This window comes from Camelina sativa, chromosome 11 (assembly GCF_000633955.1).
Source record: "Camelina sativa cultivar DH55 chromosome 11, Cs, whole genome shotgun sequence".
Classification (NCBI taxonomy): domain Eukaryota; kingdom Viridiplantae; phylum Streptophyta; class Magnoliopsida; order Brassicales; family Brassicaceae; genus Camelina; species Camelina sativa.
In genome coordinates, this window is record NC_025695.1 from 1,407,444 (window position 1) to 1,421,484 (window position 14,041).

At 32.4% G+C, this 14,041-nt stretch overlaps 2 protein-coding genes across 4 annotated transcripts; one reads left to right on the top strand and one right to left on the bottom strand.

The window, feature by feature from the left end:
* LOC104721000 (BTB/POZ and TAZ domain-containing protein 5-like) lies at positions 10,877-12,487 on the top strand. Its single transcript, XM_010438903.2, has 4 exons — positions 10,877-11,241; positions 11,344-11,474; positions 11,579-11,885; positions 11,979-12,487. The coding sequence occupies exons 1-4, from the start codon at positions 11,011-11,013 to the stop codon at positions 12,423-12,425; spliced, it is 1,116 nt and encodes a 371-aa protein (XP_010437205.1). The 5' UTR covers positions 10,877-11,010; the 3' UTR covers positions 12,426-12,487.
* Positions 12,415-13,706, bottom strand: LOC104720999. Of its 3 annotated transcripts, none has more exons than XM_010438901.2 (5): positions 13,531-13,706; positions 13,228-13,333; positions 13,056-13,128; positions 12,892-12,957; positions 12,415-12,721 (listed from the first exon to the last, which is right to left on the bottom strand). In XM_010438901.2, exons 2-5 carry the CDS (start codon positions 13,257-13,259, stop codon positions 12,623-12,625), a joined length of 270 nt encoding a protein of 89 aa, XP_010437203.1. In that variant the 5' UTR covers positions 13,260-13,333; positions 13,531-13,706; the 3' UTR covers positions 12,415-12,622. The 3 variants fall into 3 exon arrangements, with proteins under 3 accessions (XP_010437203.1, XP_010437202.1, XP_010437201.1); XM_010438900.2 differs by having other exon boundaries at positions 13,421-13,706; XM_010438899.2 differs by having other exon boundaries at positions 13,228-13,706.

Consider the following 14,041-nt stretch of genomic DNA (forward strand, 5'->3'; position numbering starts at 1 on the left):
CGTATTTGCGTTTTATTTTCTTCATTAACCATTTAACCCCCTATGTATTAAACTAATTAATCACATTTTAAATTAAAATTAGGGTCGACACATAAATCACGTATTTTAAAGGAATTATTACTCTTTTTTTTTCTTTTTTTTTTTCCAGTAGTGTTACTTGTCTTTGAAGACTTTTTGATGCTAGTCAATTATGATTTTTAATATCACTTGTTTATCTTAGGCCATGAATGTTTACAAGTTTTTAAGTAGTTTTTGAATTCTAGTTTCTAGTTTTTAGATTTTAGATTTTGGTTTATGGTTTTTAGATTTTGTGTTAAAAATTTATTAGAAAAAGAAAAATAAGATGTATCTATTTTAATGTTAGTAAATATGTGTATATGTTTGACTTTTTATTATTTAAACATATTATTTTCAGAACAAATGTTTAAAAATTTCAGAGATTTCCATGTTGTAATTAAATCTATTTAGGAAATTCTTATTAATAGAAATAAATACGAAAAATAAAACTAAATACGAAAATAAAATAAAACTAAATACTAAAGAATTATAATAAGAAACGTATGTATAGACATATAAGTTAACGGCATTTACGTGAATGTGTTTGGGATACGAAAGGTGTTCATATGAATGTGTTATTATTTATAGGGTAACTTTTGTGGATCAGGTATAAACAACTCCATTCGTGTCACGTGGATAACATATTCAAAATTGTGTTTTTTTTCTTTCTAGTAGCTCATGATATATCATATATAAATGGTATATATATCTTTTTATTTGATTCAGCAAATGGCAAGCGCGTAGAACTATTGGGGAAATGAGACTTACATGTGTATTAGAAACTCTCATACATGATATAACATCATTGCTTTTACTGACCATCGAACTTATTGAGACAATCCTAGACCTCTAACATGAACAAGGTTCACAGTTCACTTATACTGTTATTGTTGTAACCTGTACTTATGCAATTTTTTTTTTTTTGTATATATGAGATCAGATTTATATAGGATCCCTTGAATTTGTATCAATCATTAGTTAACAAAAGAATAATGATCCCCTTTGAAATTCTGTGAAGAAAGTAACACCACATTCCAAATACAACGTCCTTCTTAACACTTCTCATTAGTGTATTCCACGTACTCTCTTTCCCCTTGTTGCTTTTGTGGTAACTTCTAAGATAAAGTGGAAATCTATTTCTAATAGGTTTTGAGTTATATAATATATACTTTTATTTAAACAGAATAGTGAACTTCAAAAACAGAGGAATTCTTAGTTTTTATTAATTATTTTCCACTTATATGTTTAGTTCATTTAAATTGGCGACCTAGAAACTCATCATCCAATGGACGAAAATAAAGTTCAAAAAGACCTTCAAATTTGTTTCCGAAACTAGAAGTGATTAACAATAATGTTTTCTAGGAATCAGTGGGGAAAACACCATTCCATTCCCACTAAAAATAAATCTTCTCAACTTTTTCAGTTTAGTTCCATATCTACCACTATTAATGAATGCTTGGTCATTTTACAGTTTTTTTAAATTTTATTACTCGATTTTTTCTTCTCTGAGTAAATCTTTTTCTTCTTTTCTTTACAGTTATATATATTCGCGGTAATGAGTAAATGACTTCCATGTTAGATGAGCTAGTAACAGAGTCGGCTCTATGATTTTAAAGGCCACAAATAAAGAAAAATAAAAAGGCTGTTTTGACGCTTGTACGAGTCGAACCCGAGCTAGAATACACGCAATATAAGATTGATATCACTAGACTAGACAATTTTTTTGAAAAAAAGACCGAAAATTGGTTATAAAATATAGAATTTTCTATAGGACCACAAGCATCTGCTTTATTGGCTTGGTCTTTGGGCCGGCTCTGACTAGTAATAGCATAACTCATGTAGATGTTGTTTTTTTTTTTTTTTTNACATCAAAACCGGTGTCGTTTTAGAATTAGACCTTAAAGGTCATACAAGTGTGCGTACGTTTTAGTGTTACCTTAACTTAATTCATGATGTGTTAGTAGTCACTACTCACTATTTTTTTTTTGCTAAATTGCAAATATCATATAAATATGAATAGTTTGGTGATACAAATTATACAGCCTGTGTAGTTGGTTTCTCAGCAAAAAGATAAAACAAGAAAGCAACAGGACAAATTAGAAAAAGTTCTAACTTCGTTAAATCCATAAGCTCATCAGCTTCTTGAAGTGCTTGTTGAGAATTCTGGCAGTGATGGTGTTAGAGAAAAGTATCGATGGTAACACATGAATCTGATTGTGGTGCAGGTTATTACGCTGTTTCCAGATGGCGTACAATACTGATTGTGCAATCAGTTTACGCAGGATAGGTGGCGACCTGTTGTTCTTAACCTTCGTCCAAGAGACTAAATCAGACCATGTAAGAAAAGATATGGGTGGCTGTTCCAATCTCCTGCTCACTGCATTCCATAGGAACAGAGCATAATCACACGACAACAACAAATGATCTCTTGTTTCAGCATGAGCGAAACAAAGAGTGCATGATGTATTGATCTGCAGACCCCAGCGCTCAAGTCTGATTTTTGTAGGCAGGCGATCAAGGTTTGCAATCGACATAAAGAAAGCATGTTTAGGTGTGGCCCCTTTGAACCAAACAGAAGTGTACTAATCGACTGTAGCCGCTCTCGGTCTTAGCACATACCAAGTTTTAGCTGAAGAGAAGCCATTGCAGCCTTTGTTATCTACCATCCATTCAACTGTCTGAACCTTTCTCATCACTTGGCTTGTCTATACTGGTTAGATGCACATGAAGGCTCAGTGTCTGCTCAGATCTCGGATCTGCCAACTTCGAACCTTCATAATTGCATGCATCAGAAACCTTTGCATTTAACTCAATTATGAGGTCTCTAGGGCCGTGACTGCCAATGGTTTTGATCAAAGGGCCAAGAGGTGTCCAATTGTCAAACCAGAAGCTGGCGAGCCTGCCATTACCAATGTTACATTTGAGAAATCTCTCAGCTAGACCTCGTAGCCTTAGCAGGCACTTCCAATTCCATGAATCAGTGGGTTTTTCAGACAAATTCCAGAAACTTGTTGTATTGCTGCAGTTGTGATGCTTATGCCAGGCAACCCAGAGAGAGCCACTGTTAGAAAACATGAGCCAAATCATTCTTAAACATAGAGTTCTATTCCACTCCGCAAACCTCCTTAATCCCAGGCCTCCTTCATTTTTTGGCAAGCAGACTTGAGACCAAGCCACTTTCACCATTCCTCTCTTATCGATACTACCAGACCAGAGAAAACTTGAACATAAAGATTCAATTTTCTTAATACAACCAAGTGGGAGAATGAAGGTGGATATCCAAAAGTTAATAGTTCCAAAAATTACAGATGCAATCAGTTGAAGTCTGCCTGCAAATGATAGAGATCTGGTAGTCCAGGAATTGAATCGAGCTGAAATCTTCTCAATAAGAGGAGCGTATTCTGCAACTTTTAGCTTTCTACTCATCAGGGGTCGACCCAAATATCTAATAGGCAGAGATCCATCTGTGAATCCATAACTTAACAAAACATTGGATTCGAATTGACTCAAGCCTGCGTGAAAGAGTTGTGTCTTCTCCTTATTCATGTGCAACTCTGACCAACCTGCAAAGTCCTCTAGAGTTTCATAAATACTATGTATGTATTTGGGTCTCTATAGATGTTAAGAGACACGAACTTTGTATGTATATGAAAAATTTATACGTGTGAGTAGATGTACGTATGCTAATACACATATGGAACGTAGGTAAGAAATACAGAGAGACATACTGTATGAGTATATTTATTGTAAAAAAAAACCGTAGGTCCCATAAGCGTATTCCAAAAAACTTACCATGAGTTTTGATGCGTACAAAGATAATTGAAAGCAGGATCCGATGTATCATTATCGTAAAACCAACAACAGTTCCTATCTATCCTTTCATCTCCCTTTATGGTCTTAAGTAGAACTTACTGTATATTTTTGCCATAGAAAATTTAATTATGTACTACTGTGGATTCCTTTTTTTTTATAATCATGTACCTTAATACTTATTCAGTATCCAAATAAGTGATGCTTTAGCCAAAAAATAATATATTTCATTTTAAATAATATTTTTTTTTTAATGTAAAACTAATTAATTATTTATGTTTTGTAGTTTTTGTATTTTGCAGTTTACTTTTTCAGTGGTTGAATAATGTTTAACTAAATTTTATTTTAAAAAAAAATAATCTGTGTGTTAAAGAAACCTTCCAATCGATTAAAATAATATCAAGGAAGTAGTTTTCTTCTATTTTCGTTTGACTAGGAAGTGTAAATTTATGAACCTAAAAAGAATTACATTAATCCATAATATTCTGATTATCCCGTTTGAATCAAGTGGAATTATACTATTACAAGATGTCGGATTAAAAAGAGAAAACGGATAACACTTTACTAATCTAGTTTGAATTAAGTTTAGTCGTAAATAAACTTAAAAATGAAAATAAATATTCAAAACCATCGGAGGCTCCCATCTTTATGTGTTTCTGGCCCCTTTATTTGACATATAGGTTTCCCCTTCCTCTCGTTGTTCTTTTTTTTCAAAAATACTTCTTTAAATATTGGTGCATGACTGTGGAGCCGAGTCATTCACATTCAGTATTTATATAGGATTATAAAATTTTCTTCATACTAGTATTAAATTGATATTTATAAGAAGAGTTGTAAGGAAAAGGGTATAAAACCAAGAAGACGCAAGATCCAAAATCTGCAACTTTTATGTGTATGTTAGTGAAGAAGTATCAGCATTTGTTCGATCTATCCCCCTAGATACAAGTAATATTCTTATTTTTCTAGATTATTTTGTGTTTCCTTTTTTTTTCTTAAGTTCTGACTTTTATTATTGTGCATTTCTATGTGTATCTATATTATATATATATATACAATGATTACATTATGTTAAAAAAAATCTCTGAGATATTAGTATATCAAGACAAAGGGACTGATTTCACAAAACAGACGAAACAATAAATATTAATTTACACCTGCTATTAATTTGTCATTTTATATTATTTTTTATCATGCAGTAACTCGAAAATACATTTTAAGAACTTTGAATCTGGAAGATGTGATGTAATTTCAAAGATTTACCAGAATTAGTAACGATTATGATGAATTTGTGTAGTCTCTTTTTTATAACTTAAAAAACAATTTTGGGTCGTTAAGCCAACTCACTTGGCGAATTTCTATGTCCAATTTTTTTTTTTGTTATTTTTGCTCTCTCGTGCTTTCTTCTTTTCTATGATTGTATTCCCTTGTTGATAAGGAATCAAAAGACTTTTGTGGTCTATTTTACAAATTTCATAAAAAAAAACATTATGTGGGAAATAAAATGTAGTATTAGTAAATTACACATTACGTATGAAATGAGAGAAAAGAAACGGTCATATTTGAACATAGTGAACACTTAAAAAGACTTATAAAGAAAAATAGAGTTAGTAACCAAATACAATTTGATCACATTTTTAATGATCTCACTAACAAATCTAGGATACCTAACACACGTTATAGACATTGTTTTCTAATCTACTTATTATGATTCCTTTCGAGGCGAATTAGTAGTAAGTAGTCTATTTCATACTCTACCAAAAAAAACAAAGGAACTCGGTCCCTCTATTTCCACAAGAAGGTCCCGAAGCTCTCTATGGGACAAAAAAGACATAACACTTATCAGATATCAATTGTATGATAATACATATAGAAGAAATATGAAAAAAAAAATTGATGGTGGAATGATGGCGCACGTGACAATAACTACAGTGGACGAGCGTCGGTCACGTGCGAAAAGGCTGGATTGCCTCAGAAACGAAGAAGAAGAAGACGCTCCACCTCTGCCTAACTCGTAACAATCCAAAAACCTTATGATATACTACTATAACCATTTTCTTTATAAATAAAAAATGTGACATCATGCGTATCACTACTAGCTTAGATAAGTTTCCTTAAAGAGTAAAAAAAAAAATTAAAATAAATAATTACTGTGCCCTGACCATATAGTCTGTGCCATGTGTTAAGTTTCTTTGGGGCTTGGTGCCCATCTAAGTGGAACCTTTGACTGGTGTAGTTTTTTTTTACGATTCCAAGATGGTCAAACTTTGACCAAATATTTCTATTTACCTGTGTCCGATTTGTATAACTTAACTTAGGTACAGCTTGGATAAGTAATTTTTTTTCATTTCTCGATTTTTCGATTTTTATTTTCGTGTGTGTAAGTGTAACAACTACCAAGTATTGGGTTAGGTGGGAAGCATCATGGTTTCAGCGAGAGAATATACAAGTCTCTATAAAGGAAGAAGTATAGATCATGGAAATTACAAAATTTTAATCAACTACTTTGTATAGTTACTAGTCAGTGTTTATTGGACAATCCAGCCTTCTGAAAAGAGGTAGAAATGACCGGAGTTAAAACAAGTATATAAAATGGGTTAAGTCTTTGTGTATATTACAAAACGTTCACAAACTCATTTTCTCTCTTTGACCAAAAAAAAAAAAAAATGTTAACATAACATAATATTATTGCAATCTAGCTAAAATGGTTCGTTGAAGGAATAGAGTACAACAAAATTATCAGCCACCTAACTCTTCCGATTTATATCCGTTGTGTTAGATGTGCACTGTTTGCAATTATACTAACCATAAATGTTATCGACAATATTTTCATGTTTGATTCACTATATATATAAGATGAAGTGCTAGTAAACACACACAAAAAAAAAAAGAGAGTATGTATGTACATACATCACAGCTTATCCGAATTAATAAAAGAAGTCTTGAAACTCGTGTGAACTCTTCTGGTTCACGCTTTAGAGTCACCTTCCAACTTATATAATGAAACTGCTCATTTAATTGTTACACATACCATACACTTGCCATCGAATTATAACAGTTAACAAGAAAAATGAAAATAATTAGAATTATATACATGTATGCCCTTATGTTGTATAAATTTATTATTTATTAGAATATATAATAAGGTAGATGAAGAAGACAAGAAAGCAATTCCCATTTTGTTACAAACAACAACAAGAGTCAAGAGGCTTTGCCATATTATTTTTATTATTTATTACATTTTCTCTCAATTACTATTTCCTACACATAAACTCTATTGGCCCTTCTTATGCATACACACATACGTTTTATTTTTTGAATTGTAGTGACTTCTGACAAAAAAAAAACATATATGTATTCAATTTTCAATAAACTATTCAGTTGTTGTAAAAAGTTTAAAAGAAATTGTTAGAGGAACGAAAAAATTGGTAATTACATACAGAAAAATTGCGAAAATTCTTAAATAGAATAAATTTGTGTACATGCGACGATGATCGTTACACGAGAAGTTTAATTGTGTTATTTTAAAAAAATATATATCCGGAAATCATATCATACTATACAAATTTAAGAGAAATATTATCTGCAAAACCTTAAACAAAAATATCAAAGAAGACAAAACAATTTATTTATAATAATAATATTCATAAAAAACCTTAAAAATTTTAAAAGTTAAAAAACATAAATATAAAATTTTTTAAAAAATTAAAAAAAAAGTATGATTCTCAAAAAAAAAAAATGTTAAATTTAAGTTATGTGTAACGCATGTTGGACCTAGAACACCTCTTACAGACCACAAAGAATATGGACCGGATGTTGTATCCGGTTTGCTTACCCAAATTCAAAATTCAACACTTAACCAAAACCAAAAAAAAAAAAAAAAAGTAAAAAATCCGTATAAAAAAAAAAGAAAAGCTTAAAAAGCCGAAGAAAAAAAACGCAAAAACGTTAGAAAAAATATTGGTACTTTCCAACAGTCGGGCCTTCAAGAAAGCCCAATACTGTGTGGATAAAACGTTAGAAAAAATATTGGTACTTTTCAACAGTCGGCCCTTCAAGAAAGGCCCACTACTGTGTGGATGCTTTGTAAGCAAAAGTGGATTAGCTTTTTTTAATTTATAGGGGGTTATGGGTTAGTATCTGTTTATTATATATCCGATGTGGGACTCGGTTAATTTTTAAAACGTATCGGGCTTTTATTCTATCAAAGAGGCTTATGGCGGCGATAAAAGATATGGCGGCGACTGTATGGAAGACTGTGGATGCTTTGTAAGCGAAGTTTACTCATTCGGTTGATGTGGAGACAACGACCACGGAAGAGCTTTGAAATAAGAGTTGCTGTCACTTGGAGAAGTTGCAGAACTTACTAAAATACAGAACACAGAGAAATATACTCTGCATCACAAATTCAGAAGATCAGAGTTAACACACATAAAACCCATTTTGATCAATTTTTAACACTCATCATCCATTGGGAACAATTCAGTGCAGAGCTCTCCATAGAATCTAGTAACAAGATCAAGGAAGATAGGGTTATTCAGATTATTCCAATAATAGAGAAGCTCTTCCATGTCCATCAAGTCTTCAACCATAGTTCTCGAAGCGCTTCTACAAGCCTATTTCACACCATCTTCCTTTGACATGTATCTTTCACTCTTCCTCGCTTTCTTGTTCCTTTGCGTCGCAGCCAAAGGAAACATCTTCCTTGAATGCAGAAGCTTCACAACATCGATCAGACTAGCTGCATTGGGCATTGTATAATAAAATTAAGATCAAAACTGGCCTACAAAGGAAATTGTTGTTACACGGGGAACTTCTGGGTCTGATCTGGCTCATCCTCTGATCTTTATTAGTATTGAGGAAACAGAGACAAGACAACAAACTAGAAGAAGAAGACTGTGTGGTATTGAAATTGCCAAAATGGGAATGGAAGAAGGAGATGAGTCTGTTGCCTGATCTTGAAAGCTTTGATTTCAAGCTAATCAAACTAGACTTCAGTCTCATTCTAAATCGTTGCAACTCTGTTTGATTTTTGTAAGGCGAGACCCAAATGTTTTTATCGAAGCGTTTGTAACGGGCCCATTAACATATGAGTGGCCCATGTGTGAGCGATACATAGCTAAACAATTTAGTGATTGTGTGGTTCCATTCCCATGCTATATACAATCTCACAATTTTTGTTTGTATGGTCAAAGTATATATATATATATTTTTTTCTGTTTACGTTAAACTATCTTAGTTTATTTAGTGATTTAAAATGTGATTTTGATATATATTCTACTAAAAATTTATCTGATTTGTCATATTAGCAGCACTTGTAAAAGAGAAAGTGCCCCATGAAGTATACGAAGAGGTCAACGTGCCAGCAACTTACACACACTCCTGACCAAGTATATACTCTACTATATTCAAAAGCGCTCTATCATTTTTTTTTCCTTTTTTGGGGATGAGTCAGCGAGTAATAATTGCGTTATTTAATTACCGCTTTTCATTTATATTTAATCATACTTTTCGTATAATCATATGTTAAATTGTTCGGTTGTCGCAAAAAGGCAATGGTGACGTTTTTCACAACATAATCTCATCAAATGAAACAAAAAAAAGCATATAATTATAACTTATACTCCTTCCTTTTTATAAGATGTTTAGAGAAGTTTTTTTATTTTATAATATAGGATATTTTCAAGTTTCTATATAACTTTTAGATTAGTTTAATACTTTATATTATGCAGTTTTGTTTGTGATTGGTTAAACTTTTTTAAAGTATTTATTTCTTAATTTATAATATAAAAGGAGTATTACCTATCATAATGTTACGGTCTTTTTACCTAATGATGGTCGGTCTTTAAAATGGTTCAAAATTCATATGGCATTATTATTTTATTTTATGTAATTGGATGGATTTTCTTTGAACAAGTCTTTAAACTAATGAAATGATTTATTCTTGGAAAAAGTGATACAATATATCTTAAACTTGGATTAATGTTTTCAACTTTTAACTGATCTGAAGAGTAAAAAATGAAACCACTAGATGATATTATCAATTCATGAAATAACTATAGTTTCATAACAAAAAAATAAATAATAATTTTCTAACAAGAATGTAAACATAGTCGAGACCAAGATTTATTTAGCTGACTCCTTCTGTAATTAGTGGGATTAGGATATGTGTTTTATACACATAATACATGACTAGGAGCTGACACTTTTTGGGGTTTATATATTAACCGAAAATTATACGAATTTTATATTAGGATTATTTAATTGCGCTGACATATAACGTAATATATTTATATTTGAAGTTTGAACGGTTCACTTCAACATGTAATTATATTCTAGTTGAACGAGGCAACATTTTTATATGAAAAAAAATCGATATCTTCAACGTATTATCCATAAAACATATTAATCTCTTATTTATTTTTTTGTCAATTTTGCCATGTTTTGTTTTGTGAACCGCTTTGGACCGTCCACCAACCCAAAACAAGGCATTTGAAACGCGGTTTGAATATTAACGTTTTGGTTGATTTTTTATACATTTTTAAGAGTCATGTGGATTAATTTATCAATGATCTATCTATCTCATCCGTTTTTAATACTAACCACACTTATATACTATTGTTTATTCTATCCGTTTATACTTTAGTTTGTACCGCTTGAAACTTTGAATTACCAATCTAATGTTATGACAACCACATATCTTATGTGAACTATCGAATTAAAAAAAAAAAAAAGTAAATATTTGTATTCTAAGTACACGTCGTCGCCAACCACTAGCTTAATCAGTGGATAATTAAATCAAATAAAGAATAATAGATCTGGATATAAGCCAATATTTGAATATTTGATTATCTTTTTCCTATTTTAATTGTGTATTAATTGTGTAAATACTTGGATATAAATGTATTCAGACTAGGAAATAAAAATGGATAGAGAATAAAATTAAAAAGTGAGTGATTAAGAAAGTTCGTCCGACGTGTATATGAATCAGCACTTACTTATCTATTTGATACAATCCTCTCTGTTTTACACAGTTCACAGTTTTTTCGATTTCCAACCAATTATAACTCACAATTCTCTTAAAAAATAAAATCTGAACACCTCACCTCATTTTCTCTTTAGATCTCTAAAAACTGAGATATATATATGGAGAACATCTCATCGGAAAAAGTTTCAGGAGGACCACCATCACCACCGCCTTATCCGGTAGTAGTACTAAAGTCAACGGATCTGTTTACGCGAAGAACAAGTTGTCAAAGCTTTGTCTCTAAAGCTACAAGAGATTCATGGGATCGTATGTTCGACGAAGCTCATGGAGCTGATGTTTTGATTCATACGGATGATAATGGTTTGGTCTACGCACATTCTAATGTCATCGTAAGTTCCTCACAAAACATTTTATTAATCTTAAATACTTATAAAAAATTATATATATCATTAATTGAATCTTAATTAAGATTTATCATTTCTTGTAATCAGGGAATGGCTTCAGATGTAATCAAAGGAATGATGAAGCAAGATAAGAGAAGACCTCATCGTAAATCTATCTCAATCCTCGGTGTTCCACACGACGCTGTTCGAGTTTTCATTCGATTCTTATACTCTTCTTGGTAAATTAATTAATTACCTTTTGCCCTTAATCCAAACAATTGTGGAAATTTTTTTGGTTATAATTATAATTACATTACTTAATCTCTTTCCTCTGTTTTTGCAGCTATGAGAAACAAGATATGGAAGATTTCGCAGTGCATCTACTTGTGTTGTCACATGTCTACGTTGTTCCGCATCTGAAACGAGTGTGCGAGTCAGAATTCGAAAAGTTTTTGCTCAACAAAGAGAATGTGATCGATGTGTTTCAGCTAGCTCTTCTCTGTGATGCTCCTCGTCTTGGTCTTCTATGTCACAGAATGATTCTCAAGAACTTTGAAGAAGTTTCTACTTCTCAAGGATGGCTAGCAATGAAAGAGAGCCATCCTAGACTCCAGAAAGAGCTCTTACGCTCTGTCGCTTACGAGCTTAATGTAATAATTACACCAAACTCCTGCACCCTAAAAGATACATATACTTCCACAGTTTTCTGATGAGTTTTCGTTTCAAATGATGTCTTTTTGCAGTGTGTGAAGCAAAGAAACAGGAAACAGAAAGAGATACAGACTTACACACAGTTGTATGATGCAATGGAGGCTTTTGTTCATATATGTAGAGATGGATGCAGAGAAATAGGCCCAACAAAGATCGAAACCCCTCATGTCTCTTGCGGATTTCAAGCGTGCAACGGTTTAGAGCAGCTGTTAAAACATTTAGCGGTATGCAAACTAAGATCAATCCCTGGTGGTTGCAGCCGCTGCAAGAGAATGTGGCAGCTTCTTGAGCTTCATTCCCGTATTTGCGTAGACTCGGAACAGTGTAAAGTCCCTCTTTGCAATAATTTCAAGGAGAGGATGAAGACACAGAGCAGGAAAGATGAGAAAAGATGGAAACTTTTAGTGAAGAATGTTTTGAGCACTAAGAAAATAGGAGGATCTCCATTCTTTTTGCAGGCAATTGATGTTACTTTATGACATTGTTTTATCGCTTTTAGATTACAGAAATTGCATATTTATACATATATGGACATAGGTTACAGATTCTTTGTAAAAATAGAACCGAGATTCAAAAATACAGTATCTGAACACAAACCTCTCTTCCGAACCTACTAAGATCTTCCCTTTCAAGCCCGGCCCAAACCGGCCCGGTCTATTCTGACTAGTGGAGTTCTTCAATGTTCTTCTTCATCACCAATCGTTAGTGTTGATAGAGAATCTTCAACTGTTTCTCTTCCCTCCAACACATTTTGAGTTTGAGTTTCCTCCATTTTCTGCAAAACCAAGTTCGCTTAGTAAGCAGTACGCGGATACTTATGAGGGCATGCAAATAATAATATCCCACGTCCAGTAGGAGGACACTAAAAATCAAAGCAAGATTTTAAAGGCATACAAACACACAATCCTCTAATCTCTCTTTTAGCGAAAAGTAAACAGAACATACCTTTTGATTTAAACGATGAGTGGTCATTAGCTCATAGAGTTTACGCATCATCATCTCATGTTCAACCTGCAAACAAAATATCAAATTCACCGGTTTAATGATCTCTGATCCTTAATTACAAGACAACAAGCTCATCAAAAGTGTTTCTTTATAATTCATAATACCTGGAGTGTTTGGAGTTCTTGTGACATGGTCTTATGAGCTTCTTTGAGTAATTCACTTTGCTTCTCCAAATGGCTTTTTGACAATCAAAAACGAATTCAGTTAACAACACACGTAACTAAAATACACAAAGATTATATGGGTAACAAAGAAGCCTGCATAAATGATAATTACTTCAACAAATCACCGGTATGTTGGGGGTCCATCCTCACAAATGATTTCACTCTCTTGCAAAATGAGAATGCCGTTGATCTTGATCTCGTGATCGTTTAGGTACTCTCTACAGAATTAAATCGAAAGTAAAATCCAATCAGCGACACGATAAACTATAACTACAATCTCCCCAATCATAAGAGTTTCATTCTACCATTCTACCAAACAAGTCTTATTCCACAGTCTGATTTAGGCATAATCATTCATACAAATAGATCATAGATTCAAAAATCTGGACATGTAAAGATGGATTCGAATTCTCACTGCTTAACTATAAAAGTAACTGTGTAAACAAACAAGAATCAGATAAACAGTTGAACAATAACTTCGAAAAGAGGACTCTTTACTGCCACACACACACACACACATAAAAAAAAAAAACGCATCTCTTGATGAATCTCAAAAGACGAAAAAAAACAAACACAGAAGAAGGAAAAGATTAAAGAGAGACAGAGAAGAATCCAAACAGTTAGAGAACAAACAACAAGGACAAGACACTAAAGTTTTTTTGTTTCCAAAAAAAAAAAAAAAAAAAAAAGCGGTTCTAAGGAAAAGGGAACACCTGACTTAGACAATTCATCGAGCACTTAGTGCGCAAAACCTAAAAACACTCTTCAATCACAATCCTCACCAATATCAAAACAATACTTTGCAGTACAAACCCACTAACTCTAAACCCTAATTCATCCCAATTCAAGATTTTTTTTCACCCTTATAAGACCGAATTCAAAACCCTAATAAATTATATCCACGAAATTAAAAAAAAAAAAAAAAA